This window comes from Hipposideros armiger, unplaced genomic scaffold, assembly GCF_001890085.2.
Source record: "Hipposideros armiger isolate ML-2016 unplaced genomic scaffold, ASM189008v1 scaffold_924, whole genome shotgun sequence".
Taxonomy (NCBI): Eukaryota; Metazoa; Chordata; class Mammalia; order Chiroptera; family Hipposideridae; genus Hipposideros; species Hipposideros armiger.
Genome location: NW_017732274.1, coordinates 272554 through 286723, shown reverse-complemented (window position 1 = coordinate 286723; position 14170 = coordinate 272554). Strand labels below are relative to the sequence as shown.

Here is a 14170-nt window from a genome sequence, read left to right as displayed (position 1 = left end):
AAAATGGGCTTCCAAATCAATAAACAGAAATTATTTTATAAGAACTTGTACTTAAGGAGTCATTCATTACCCATCCAGAATGCATGAACACTTCCCTAATATTTTTGTGGAAAGAATATTTTTAAAAGTGACAAAAAGTGTTAACTAGAGGGAGTCTGGGGAAAAAGTAAATCCATTTAATCTGAGTTCCTCTAAACATAATTCCTTCAACAACCTTCCCTACAGTTATGCAGAATGCACAAATTTGAGTCATGGTCAGTAACCTTCCCCCAAGAAACTGAAAACCTTCCAGAGTTGCCAGCAATGCATAGCGTGGGTGGAGCTGAGCTCATGCATACTTAATCACATTGATAGGATGGCTGCTGTGCTCAATGGCCACAATGATGCCTCCAGAATCCAGGATGGTATAATAGTGGGGTCCTTCCAGCATCTTCGCCCAGGAGTAACCGCCATCATCTGAGATGTACACATCCGGGATCATCACTGAGATGGCATCCCCCACGCTACCTGCAACACAATCCACCATCTCCTCAGCACCAATCAGCAATGGAACAGAAAGGATTTACTGCCAAGACAATAATTTTGAATGAATTTATTATTTCCCATCATGCTTCTTGTGATAGGAAAAAAGGCCACTGAAAATTTGGGATAGGGGGTAGTCATGCTGCTTTCTCTGATGCAAGTCTATGAAAAACCCAAAGTACCATTATCATGCAAGAAATTCTACAAAGGATGGTAAAAGCCACATAATGCTGCTTTTCTTATAGGGTTCAAGGCCATGATTGAGTTTCAGTGTGGTCAGCTACTTCTTCCTGTGGAGGGGAGCAGAAGGGAGGGCTGCTTACCATGGGCAATGACTATGCCAACAGCATTAGGCTCTGAGAGGGGAGGCATTGGAACGTTTAGTTTCTGGGAAATGCTGTATGAAGCATGAATATGAAGGCTGCACTGTGAAAAGAAACCAAAGTTGAGATTAAAACCAAAGGTGCAATATTTTACTAATCCCACAGAGCCTTCTAATAAAACTTTGAACCCAGACCTTATGGGATACTCCTTTTTTTAAAAAAATATTGTGATAAAATACACATACCATATTGTGTGTATGACCATGTTTAAGTGTATAGTTCAGTAGCGTTAAACACATTCACACTGTTGTACAATCATCACCACCATCCTTCTCTGAACTTTTTCATCCTGCAAAACTGAAATTCTCTACCCATTAAACGATAACTCTCCATTCTCCCCACCCCAAGCCCCTGGCAACCACCATTCTGCTTTCTGTCTATGAATGACAACTCCAGGTACCTCATATAAGTGGAACAATAGTGTATTTGTCTTTTTGTGACTGGGTTATTTCATTTAGCATAATGTCCTTAAGGTTAATCCATGTTATACCATGTGTCAGAATTTCCTGCCTATTTAAGGCTGAATAATATCCTATTGTATGTATGTACCACATTTGTTTATCCATTCATCTGTCAATGGACACCTGGACTGCATCCATTTTTTTGTCTCTTGTGAACAATGCTGCTATGAACACAGGTGTGCAAATATCTCTTTGAGACCCTCTGTTCAATTAATTTGGATATATATACCCAGAGGCAGAATTTCTGGATCATAGGTAATTCTATATTTAATTTTTTCAGGAACCTCCATATTGTTTTCCATAGTGGCTGTACCACTTTTCATTCCCATGAACAGTGTACAAGCGTTCCAATTTCTCAACATCCTTACCAACACTTGTTATTTGTTATTTTTATTTTTTGATAGTAGCCATCCTAATGGGTGTGAGGTTCTCTCTTGCTGTGGTTTTGATTTGCATTTCCCTAATAATTAGTGATGTCAAGCATCTTTTCATATGCTTATTGGCCATTTGTAGATTTTCTTTGAGTTTTTTTGTTGTTGTTGAGTTATAGGCTTAGTGGGATATTCTTGATTCTGTAATGCAGTAGTATATTTGGGAACAAATTATGCAATTATTTTCTCACGTGTAATCTGTCTTAGTTTATTTTATTCCTGCATTACACCAAAACCTCTGATCAATATTTAAAGTATGATTCTGCACAAATAAATATGATGAATGCCTATCATATTTCAGATACTGTACAAGATGTGGTGGTGATTCAAAATAAGACCCAGTCCTGTCTTTAAGAACTATTTCTCAGAGACTAGCTGAGGTATAAAGCAGAACAAAAGTCAGTGCTTTAAAAGAGGCTCAAATTAGTTAAAATGTTAATTTGATGTCATGTATATTTTACTGCAATGAGAGGTTCAAGCGAACTATGAATGAAATGAATTGGAATGACTGGTTCTGAAGACGGGCAGTGAGGATGGTTAGGGTTTCCAGTAATCCTAATGAACTGGGGGTTGGGAAGACGGTCACGGCTTCCCCAGGAATATGGGCAGGCCAGGGGTAGGGGCACATACAGAGGGTGACAATGCGTACGTCAGTGATAACATGAGCAATGACAAGGAAAAGGCAGAAGAGAGCCTGACGGGGAGGAGAGGACCTTCATTCACCAGGTCACAGACTATTCACAGGCAAAGGGGAACCATGAAGAGTGTTGAGGAGGGTGAGGCTGGCAAGGCAGTAAGCAGGCCACTGTACCTCCCCAGGCTTAAGGTGAGGAGGGCAGGCGCAGAGCCAGGCCATGGCAGAGGGACGGGGAAAAGGAGGCAGAGGGATGGAGACCTAACAGCACTTATGAGTATGGGGAAGGGGGAGAGAGAGAGTTGGCGGTGGTGTAAGTGCACTTTATCTCACACTGTCTGAGGCTCTTCAAATAAAACAAAAACCCTTCCTAGAACAGCACATCAGCCACAGGTATTCTGAGGAGAGCTCACGAACTACCAACACTGTCATTTTTTGAAGAAAACTCTCTTAGTGTTCCCCTATGCTCCTCTCAAATTCTAAAAGAGTCAGACACAAAGCTTGTTTTTCTTTCCTTTTTTTTCTCGCCTGTCAAGACCTGTCACTCCTAGAATCTGGGATCTCCTGGAGCAACACCTCTGTATTTCTAGTTCTCAGTCTTTCCTCAGAAGAGTCAGCTCACTGCCAGGTCATGAAACGCCACCTGGCACTCAGGCAGAGGGGCAGAGAAGGCCAAGTTCTCTTCTACTTGTTTCTCGCCAGTGTGGCTTTGTGCTGCTCAGGGACGGTTGGCTGGCCTATGGCTTTTGTAGAATTCCTAACGTCTCATAGCTGTCAAACTGATTCCTAACTAATCACTGGCCCATCTGTCCATTCTGTTGTCATTTAGCAGTTTAATCAAACACAAATTGTTGCCCTCCGTTTTCTTTTTATTTAGAAGACAAATAATCCACAGTATTTTGGCCTTTCTTGACAGTTCCTATTTCCTACATTCTGAGTTAGTTTCATTATTCTCATTTCCAAACTTTCCACCTTTACCTGTGAACCCTAACCAAGTACAAAACTTCATTATTCAAAAGCCTGGCACAGTAAGAGCAGAGCAGAAAGGACGCTTTGCTCCAAATATTGGGTTGTCAGAAAAGTCAAGATGCATTTTTGCAACGAAAAACAGAAAAAATATGTCATGACTTTTCCGACAACCCAATACATATGACAATTGGAGTAAAACAAACCTCATTTTTATTTTTTGCTGTGGCATCACATTCACTGTTTTCGGGCTTCCGTAGGTGCTCCCACCTTCCTCCTTGGTCAAACGTGATCATGGTTTGGATAGAATTATCTGAATGGGAAAAGAATGACATTAAGCATGATACACTGGAAGCACCCTATTAAATTCAGTTTATTATTGCAGAACTCTCTCCTGAGAATATAACACCATTATAACCCCGGAGTCCTGTGAGCTTGTGACACCCAAAAAAACGGCTCAGTGTTGGTGAGTAACTGAGCAGCACTCTAAATATGATTCCAAAGAAGGCTTCCCACCTGAACAGGACCCAACTGATTCCTGAAATCATCTAGACCAGTGGTTCTCAACCTGTGGGTCACGACCCTTTTGGGGGTCAAATGACCCTTTCACAGGGGTCGCCTGAGACCATCGGAAAACAAAAAGATATTTACATTACAATTCATAACAGTAGCAAAATTACAGTTATAGAGTAGCAATGAAAATAATTTTATGGTTGGGGGTCACCACAACATGAGGAACTGTATTAAGGGGTCGTGGCATTAGGAAGGTTGAGAACCGCTGATCTAGACTGACACTCACAAAGATACTTTTTACCTTCTTACTAATACAGACTGATGTCCATTCTCCTTTCTTGCTTGGTCTTAGAAGTAAAATCTACAATGGGAAGGCGTCCTCATCTTTCCTCAGACAAGGCCATGAAACTGGGCTTGTTTTAGGGAATCTCAAGATTTGAATGTATGTGCCTACATCTAAATTAATAATCCCTAATTTTTGTCTCTTCACTACCCCATATCCTATCCCTCTTACACCTTTTCTTTTTTTTCTCACGTCTCTTCCCCATTCTTTATTTTCAATGATGTAAACTGTTGCAAGTTTAAATTCAGAGAGAATATACTTTGAGTCTTTCAAGGAAAAACAAACAAGAAAGCAAATGAAGGAAAATTCATTTATTCAATAAATATTTATTATGTGCCCACTATGTGAAAACAGTTTTAAGCCTTTGGGACTATATCAGTGAACAAAACAGAAAAAAAACCTCTGTGAAATATACATTCTAGTAGGGTGAGACAGATAAACACTAGATGTTGTAAAGAGGTAAATTATATAGTATGTTAGAAAATAAGTGCTATGGAAAAAACTTGCACAGCTAAAGGGGGACTAAGACTGTGTGAGTGTGTGAGTGTGTGTGTGTGTGTGTGTGTGTGTGTGTGAGTGGGGGAGGGCAGACTGAAATTTAAAATAGGATAGTTGGGGCAGGTCTCATTCAGAAAGTAAATATGAACCAAGACTGGAAGGAGGAAGGTGCCAGCCTGGCAGCTATCTGGGGAAACGAAGAGAACAGTCAAACCACAATGTGTGAACCTGGTGTGTGCAAGGACTGGCAGAGAGCTGGAGTGGCTAGAGTGGAGTGAGAGAAGGGGAGGAGAGTTGGAGGTGAGGTCAGGGAGGAAACAGGAGGCCAATGTCACTTAGGACCTTATAGGCTACAAGGTCTGTACAAAATAAAAACAAACATTCCCTACCTCCTACAAAAAAAGTAAATACACAAAACCTTAAGAGTCTTTTACTTTAGAGTCATGTGTTTATTTGTATAACTGGTCATTAGTAAAGCTAAGCGTTGCAGAACCACTGCACAGAATGCAAGAAGAATCTTGGCTGGCTGTTGCTATGCCCTCTATGAAGAGAAAAGCAGGAAGTGGTTCAAATACAGTCTCATTCAGTTGGCCTGAACCTCGCAAAACAGAAGACTTATTTTATAAACTAAACATAGAACCCCCAAAATACTACTTTCTACCTGTGGATGCTTTGCTCTTCCTTAGCTCTATGTACTATAACTTATTTAAAGCAAAGGGCCAGAATTTACATGGGTAGGCTGTTGGGTAGCTAGGCAAGCAACATTACTGGGGGGACTGGACCATCACTCTTCCCCAAAGCCTCAACTCCCAACATGTTCAGCGAAGGTCAGTGGTGCCAGGGCTCACCTTCTGAGAGCACACTTGTAATGTAGACCCCGCGGAGGGAGGTCACATTGGTAAAGTCTGTCTCGCCACCTGTGGTGGTGTAGAGATGTCGGTCCAAGGACTTGGAATAGACAATGCCTCGATCGTCTGAGGTAAAGATTGTGCCAAATCCAGTATCTGAAATAGGCAAACAAACAAAAACACTAAGTCTCAGGAGGGAACAGAGAAACAATAGTCTAACCATGACTGAATGACTGCACATTAGCCAACTGTCTCTCTTCATGATGTAGACGCAGACCTGAGAATTAATCAAGGTTGGATACGCAAGACCTTCATGTCCATCTTAAATTCTAGTACCCAACTTAGTGCCTGCAATATGGTACATGCTGAGTCTGTTGAATGAATTAATCAGATACTACAGAAAAGTTCTACCCAGATATATTTTGGTGGCAGAGATACTGTATTTAGATTCATATCTTACACATCTCTAAATCTTTATACTCTGGAACAATGCCTCTCAAGTTATCTGTGGTGAAGGATCAATTTTTAAACTTCCATTATGTCACAAATTGATGCTTTTGTAAAACATAATAAAATTAATCATTAGAAAAATGAAATACCAAAGACAGACAAAATATATTCATCAACTCTTTTATCACTAGACTCAACAGACATAAAATTATTTTGTCAAATGGCTTATAAGAATTTCTAAGTGCTTGCTGTCACTTTCTATCCTTATTCGGTAACAGAGTTTGCAAAGAGCACCAGTCCTCCAGCCATTCTTTGAGCAGCATTGCTCTAGAACTCTTGGACTCACATACAATCCATATAATGTCAGAACAAGTGGCCTTTTTAACAGAGGCTACATTTATCTCTAAGACAGAATATTCAATAGAACACTAATAAATTCCTAGGAGTAAAAGGAAAAATGTACACATAAGAAAGAAAACTACTCAAAGTCAGGCTAGAATCTTAAATCGCTATGAATTCAAGGATGGACCACTAACAAGCTCTCACCTCCAGGTTCATCTACGTGCATGAACACCATGTCATCATTAGCTGCTAGAATGGAATAGAACTGCTCCTGCCCCACAGAGGGGAGCTGGGCCATGCTCCACGTGTCCCCTTCGTCTGTTGACACGTGAATCCTTCTTGTTGTATCCTGAAACAAATGCCAGCATTCATCTTTTCAATTTTCCGTCAAGGTGCCGTGCACAGGGACATAATAGGAACATAATTACTAATAATTACGTGTATCATTATCCATTTCCTCACTGGGTACAATTGTTATCAACGAAAGGTCCCATTACCAACTAGCAAAGCACTTTCTAACCTCTAGCAAAGTTCCAGCAGTGGGACAATCCATTCTATTGTAAGTAAGCCTCACTTGGCTTCCTCTTTGGCTTCTTCATTTTGGTGTGGCCTGTAAAATATTATCCTCCCAACTTCTGACATTCCAATCTCCTTCAGTAGAACCAAGGGTGTGATGGGACCATCATTTGTTTGGCTTTATAGCCATTCACATATGATTGCTCAGATAATTCTTAAAATGATGATTGCTGCATAAAGGTGTGGTCCCTTTGAGATAGTCCAGGCATGATCCAAAGAGTTAGATAATTAAGGGTCTAGAAAATGAAGATGGGGCTCTCCCATTGGGAGATCTCAAGGGAAGTCAGATGTGGCACATCTTAGAGCTGCCATAATGAAGGGAATGTGCACAGGCTGGGAAGAGGCCAAGGAGAGTCAGAAATTAATAAAAGGAAGCTGATCAGGGAGTATTTAGCTGCTAAAAAAGGTCTGTTAAGGATGCAATTAACACCTACTTTCTGATAAACAGTTTAAAATAGCTACTAGACACAATTAGCCATGGCACAAAAATTAGTCCCAGGGCCTCTTTATGTTAAATACTCTTTCAAGTTCAGTGACAAGTATATTAAACTTATTTTTCTCACTTATACCTGTGAGTGTTTACTTTGAATCTTACTTTCATTGTTATAGGTAGAAACTAGAGTTTAAAAGCACAGAGTGAGATTTTAATTCTGTAAGATAGGAGCTGTGTAGTGTAGGAAGCTACCTCTGGAATCAGTCTGATCTCCACCAGGGTTCCACTCTGCGTGGCCCCAGGCAAGTTACTCAATTTCCTCAAATAAAAATTGAGATAACAGTATTAACTGATAGGGTTATTGGGAGGATGACTACAAAGTTGCCGAGGGAATTACCTGTAGTCTCTGTGTCTGCTTCCCATCTCCAGTTCTCTCTGGACCCACTCCAATCAGTCCTTTAGCCTCAGTACTCCAGGCAAACTGCTTTGCCAACTCCAGGGGATAATTCTCAGCACTCATCTAACTAACTCAACATGTCAGTTGAGTTTCACACATCTGATCACTTCCTCCTCCTTGAAATACTTTTTTCTCTTGGCTTTCATGACAGCACACTGTCCTATTTTCCCTGCCTCACTGGGCCCTCCCTCCCAGACTTCTCTGCTGGGTTCTGCATCTCTCTCCACCCTTCCAGTGCGGCGCGCCTCAGGGCATGCTCAGTCCCCCCCCTCTTCTCTGCCTACTCATTCCTACAGAAGATATCATCTAGTCACATGGCTTCAAACACCATATAATTTGGGGAGATTCATATATGGAAATGCTTGCTTGACATTTCCACTTAGATATCCAATAGGCAACTCATAATCAAAACTGAATTCGATATTTCCTCTCACAAACTTCTTCTCCTGTAGTCTTTGCCATCTTAGTAAATGGCACCACCATTCACCCAGTTGTTCAGACCAAAGACTATAAAGTTATCCTTGTTCCTCTCATCCTCTCACAATCCACACCTAATCCATCAGCAAATCCTACTGGCACTACATTTAAAATACACATCCACTGCCTTACCACTTCTCCGCTCATCCACTGTTGCCAGCCTGGTCCAACCTACCACCTCTTACAACTACTGGAGCAGCCTCCCAGCTGCTCTTGCCGCTTCCATTTCTGCCCCGTCAGACTAGTCTACACACACTTATTCTGTCAAAAGAGAAGTCAGATTATACCATTCCCCTGCTCACCACCCTTTCACAGCTTCCCAACACAAGAAGAACAAAGGCCGACGTCTTAATTACACCCTATTAAGGCCCTGTGTGATCTGGCTGCTGGCTCCCTTGCTTTTCCCTTCTCTGTGCTCCAGCTTCTCACTTTCCTCTGATACTTCAAGCTCCGGCCTGATGCCTTTGCACTTGCTGCTTCCTCAGCCTAGAACATAGTCCACATAGCTATGTTCTCACCTCAGTCAGGTCTCAGAGAGCCCATCCAAACCACCCCGCCTAAAACAGCCCTGCTCCAATTCCTGTCACTTTCTATTTCCTTACTCTGCTTTAGATTTCTTCACAGCTTTAATCATTACCTGATACTATTGGGTTGTCGGAAAAGCCATGACACATTTTTGCAACGAAAAACATAGAAAAAATATGTCATGACTTTTCCAACAACCCAATAATTAGTTTAGTATCGATCTCCCCTATTTAATAATAAGCTCTGAGAACAGGACATTTATCTGTTTTGTTCACTGCTATATTCCCAGGACTTAAGAGTAATACCTAGTATATAGTAGGTACTCAATTAATGTTACCTATTTACATCATTATTACTGGATAATGAGCAAGTGGATTGCTTTTTTCAGATATCCATGTCTGAGTAAAGCCCAACCACTGTGTCTATCCCAGAATTCATGCAGTGCAGAGTAGCCCAGAAGGGTCAATTGGCCTCTAGAAAAAGAATCACCCCAACTCTTATAGTGATATTGAGTATTGCAACAAGGCAAGAAACTCTGACAGTACAAGTCATAAAAGGCTCTATTTGTGGCATATTTACAGAAACATCAGAACCCAAAGAGGCAAACACTCACCTTATCAGCCATCACAGAGGCAAAAAGGAAACGTCCCCCAAGACCAAATGAATAGATTTTCACGCCAATGGTTTTGAAGCTTTTCCCCAAGTCTGAAGTTCTCCATAATTCGAGTGCCCCAAGGTCAGCTTCTTAAACAAGACGAAATATTAATTAAAATTCCATTTACTGGTGAGCCTTTAGTTCAAAAACTGTTTTAGCAATGTCTTTAATTTTATATCTACAGCATGTTTAATCTTATGCATGTTAATCCAGTGAGAATATAAAATGATACATGATACAGCATCAGACATAGACAGTTCACATTTGTGTTTTATTTTTATACATGTGAGCTTTCACATTGGACAGAAAGATAGAGTTTACTTAATTCCAACGGAGCATTGCGTAAGAACATCACAGCCACAGCACCCTGCTTTACTTTCTTCATGACACAGTTTGAAATTATCCTATTTTAAGTTGTCTTGTTTGAGTTTTGGTTTTCTGGTTGATCATCCAACATCCATACTTGAATTTCATTCCATTTAGCTCCATGAGAGCAGGCCTTAGGAATCTTGTTCTCTCCATCCTTAGAGTAGTGTTAAGTGCGCTAGTGCAGGTGCTCAAATGAATGAATGAAGTGAATGTGTTGAATAAATAAGTGAAAAATTATGCTTTGTGCTTTGAAACTGTGCCACTGATTGAAAAGCCAGTGGCTTCCACTGACAAATACAATCCATGCTCACTATACATTTCAATTTGTGACTGTTTGTAGCCTAATATTTACTTTATGTAAATACATTGCTAAGATCAAATATACTGTCTCTGTGTGCAGCCTGCATTTTTACTTGATCTAGGCACAGTATAGTAATTTGACTGCACTTTCAAGATTTTAAAAGTCATTAACAGCTATCTTTCGCTATTAAAACTACAGAAGAATGGAAGGATCTTTGATGTTTCTACCCTTAAAACCCAGAATATTCTACCACGAATGGACAACACTCTCTTCAGGGACTAAAATATACTTACTGCAGGAGCCATTCACATAGGTGGTAAAGAAGATGGTGTTTTCTGATCCCCTACAATGAGGCAAAGACAAGGGAAAAGACATGGTTCAGGACTCAACGGACTGTGTCAACCTTCACCGCAAAGCTCCACGCAAGTCTAACAAGCTCCATCCACAGGTGTCAGCCAACACAGCCTTCTTGGATACTGTCCACCTGATTCTTTCACAGCCTCACAGTCAAGGCTCCCAACAGCCTGGCCCCAGGCATTTTCCATAGCCCACTACTTCTTTATGTCAGCTCTTCTAGCTCATCCAACTGGTCTACTTATGGTCTCCAAAGCTGCCTTTTGCATTTACTCATACTGTTTCCTTCTTTCAATGCTATTCTCTTATGTAACCAAATCTTACCCTCACAACCTTCAGGCTCCAGCTTAAAATCTAGCTCTTCCATGAAGCTTTCCCTGTCACTCCAACCAGAAGGCTTCTTTGCTGCAAACTTCTAGAGCAGTGATTCTCAACCAGGAGCGGTTTTGCTCCTTAAGGGGCATTTTTGGTTGTCACAACTGGGGGAAGGGGAGTCGTTACCAGTATCTATTGAGTAGAGGCTAGGGATGCTGCTAATGAACATCCTACAATGCACAGCATGGCCCCCACAACAAAGAACTGTCCAGCCCAAACTGTCATTAGTGCTGAGGTTGAGAAGCTCTGTTGTAGAGTACTGTGCCATGCTGTACCAGCCGCTCGGCACTGCTTTGTCTCCCCCTGAGTTCTTTTACTCACATCTCCTGCACTGTTGGGTTCGTTAGGGCAGGTACTAAGTTGTATGCCTTGTTGTTTCCCCTTAGAACCTAGTTCAATGCTTTGCATGAGCTAAATAATTTAGTTCTTTCATCTCAAATAGACAACTAGGTTGAATTATTTAAATTCTAACTTGGAAGGGGAGTTCGCAGGGAACTAGATTCAGACCCTGATAGTACTTATAGTCTGGCACCAGCAAAAGAAGCTGGCCCTCTGCATGTTTTTTCAGAACTTTAGGTGGTCAATTCCTAGAAATCAAACCTCTAAAAGGTGAATAAACAGTGATCAGCAGCCCAGTTATCTTATAAAGGCACTAATCAAATAAATAAGTTATAAAAGTAAAAAATCTTGTATAGAATACAAAATAAAATACCATTTTAAAATAACTTTTTAGTTTTAAAGATGAGTTTATTTGTTCCTTTTAGCTTTATTGAGGTATAACTGACAAAACTGTGAGCTATTTAAAATGTACATTGTGGTCATACATATGTAAAGATGAGTTTTAATGATCAAAATTATAGTCTTTCTTGAACACATCCTACATATTTTAGGTCCATCACAAATGAAACAATTTGTTAACTTAGTTACTTTAAAAATTACTTTCTTCCTGATAGACCATATAAGGTATAAACACAATTCATTAAAACACATAAAATGAAAGCAGATGTGGCATTTGTACCATAGTGGTATGGTAAAAACCTCATTTAACCATCATTTTCTGGAAAAGACCCACTTCAGTTAAGCAACATTTTAAAATATTTTAGCTAATTTTGGTAGATATATTTGGCAAAGTCTATATTACATATTTCTCAGACTCCCTAAGTAGAGGACATTAAATATTAAATTCTTCCTTGGGATGATGGATCGTTGTGAACATCAACATATGAAACCATCACACAGTTTTCCCATCAGAAGTTACTGAGGTGTGTGTGCTCTCTTGATCTAGCACTAATTTCATCCTGCTATGTTCTCTCAGCTTCTGCCTGCTCTTACAGTTTTCTTGCTTGTTGTTTGCACTCATACACCCCACCTCTGGCAGCAATCTGCTATTAACTGGAAAACCAGATTAACAAATTTGCTGAAATTAGTCAAAGAGAAAGAACAAAGAGGCTCTAAACAAGGGTCTGAGCCTAATCAGAATTTTGGAAGTATGAAGGGTCTTAATTCAGTTCTTGCTCAACCATCCCCCAAGTCCCTCAAACAAATCTCCATTCATAGACAGAAGGAAAAAACTAAAGCCCAGAGAGGTTAAGCCACTGACTAGCAGCGGAGCCAGGTTAGAACAAAGGTGGCCTGACTCCCCAGTAAGCGCCCCCTCCACTGTATCATCTTTAAGCAGGCACCTGGCCGGGGGTGTGGTGGGGGGCGGGCAGGGAGGCGTACAGAGAAGTGAATGAGTTCTGTGCACGGACTGTGTGACTCTAGCACTGGAAACTCTTTGGGCTTTCTTCCTGATTCCTCGCTACAGTCCTCATAACTAAAATGGATCTCTGGATGAAGGAGTGTCAATCTGGGCACAGAAAAGTACGGAAGTCCTCAAATCAAAGCTGCGTTTTATGCTATCCCAACTGATGTCACCGTTTATGAAGAATAAGCCTTTTGCAGGCAGCAGCTACTCAGTCACATGCCTTGTTTTCTACTTTCTAGTCTAACACTTTGTGAGGCCAAGTCTTCTTTCCCAGCAGAATGAGAAGCTCCTCCAGGTCAAGGTCTGTGTCATACCCCTCTCTTGTATCCCTGTGGCACCTGAAGAGTACTTGGCACATAGTAAGTGCTCAGTATTTATTCATGTGACTCTTGGCAGCACTGTCAGGAAAGGTTTAGGGCTCTGCACAGACGGAGTCTTCTGTTACTCACCATTTGGCCAAACATACTGCTTTGTGGATTTCTTCCCATTTTCCCCCAAAATTCTTGGACACCCACAGGCCATTCTGAAAGATTATAAATGACTTATCAAAATTCCAGCTTTATCCTGTGCAGCTGCTTATATGACCTTAATAATTCATATCTAATCATTCAGGACAGTAAACACACACTGAGGTTCTGTCCGAGTCGCCTGAGCGCCAGAGACATACACACGGTTTACGGGGGCTGCTTCTAGGTCTTTGAAGTTCAGAAAAACAAATGCTTATGAAGTGCCTACTATGTGCCAGGCACTGTTCCAGACATTGCATTGGGGATACAAAGATGAATAAGACACAATCCTGCTCTCAAAGAGCTCACAATTTAATAAAGGTCCCAGATAAGAAAGTTTGATACAATGTGGTAAGTGTTATGGAAACATGGTCTCTGGGGTAAGAGTAGGGAGAGGAGGTACACTGCACCAGAGACGGTTTGTGAAGAAGAAAGCTGAACTGAGTCTTAAATGATGAGCAGTGTCACCAAAAGAAGGCAAATGGGAGATCAGATGCTATGGCACAAAGACAGACTAGTACTAGGAAAGGCAGACGGGTGCTAACACATCGCAGTGTGCAGGGAGTGCAAAGCCTTCAGATATTGATGGAGCACAAATTCCAAGATGAAGGAAGGAGTAGCAAATGCAGGGAGTGAGGCAGGGCCAGCTCAGAGACCCTCTTCCTATGCTAGGCTGAGGAATCTGGTCTTTATATGAGGTACGCAAAGGAGGTGCTCTAAGTAGGAGAATGACACAGTTGGTTTTACTTTTTTAGGTGGAATACTTGGGTGACAATGGGAACGCCAGATTTCAGGGGGTTCAAATCAGAAGCAGGAAAAGCAGTAAATAACTGTCACAGTTCATTGAGAGTTGGTGAGGCCCTAAACCACGGCTGTGAGGAACAGGCTCAGGAAGAATTTAGAAGTTAGATTCAGTAGAACTGGACAACTTTTCCTGTAGGGCAGGATGGAGAGAGAGAGGGAGAGAGAGAGAGAGAGAGAGAGAGAGAGAGAGAGAGAGAGAG

The 14170-nt window shown here is 41.2% G+C and overlaps 1 protein-coding gene across 3 annotated transcripts in view; it reads right to left on the bottom strand.

The window, feature by feature from the left end:
• Positions 1-14170, bottom strand: part of SORT1 (sortilin 1) — a 62232-nt gene that overhangs the window by 14305 nt on the left and 33757 nt on the right. For 2 of the 3 annotated variants that reach the window (XM_019630581.1, XM_019630579.1), the window contains exons 6-13: positions 13110-13183; positions 10478-10527; positions 9473-9603; positions 6596-6740; positions 5600-5755; positions 3604-3710; positions 846-948; positions 339-507 (exon numbers count right to left, since the gene is read on the bottom strand). In XM_019630581.1, coding sequence (XP_019486126.1) covers positions 339-507; positions 846-948; positions 3604-3710; positions 5600-5755; positions 6596-6740; positions 9473-9603; positions 10478-10527; positions 13110-13183 — 935 coding nt within the window. The remainder of the gene's footprint in view (positions 1-338; positions 508-845; positions 949-3603; positions 3711-5599; positions 5756-6595; positions 6741-9472; positions 9604-10477; positions 10528-13109; positions 13184-14170) is intronic. The other variant, XM_019630580.1, reaches the window with a different exon arrangement.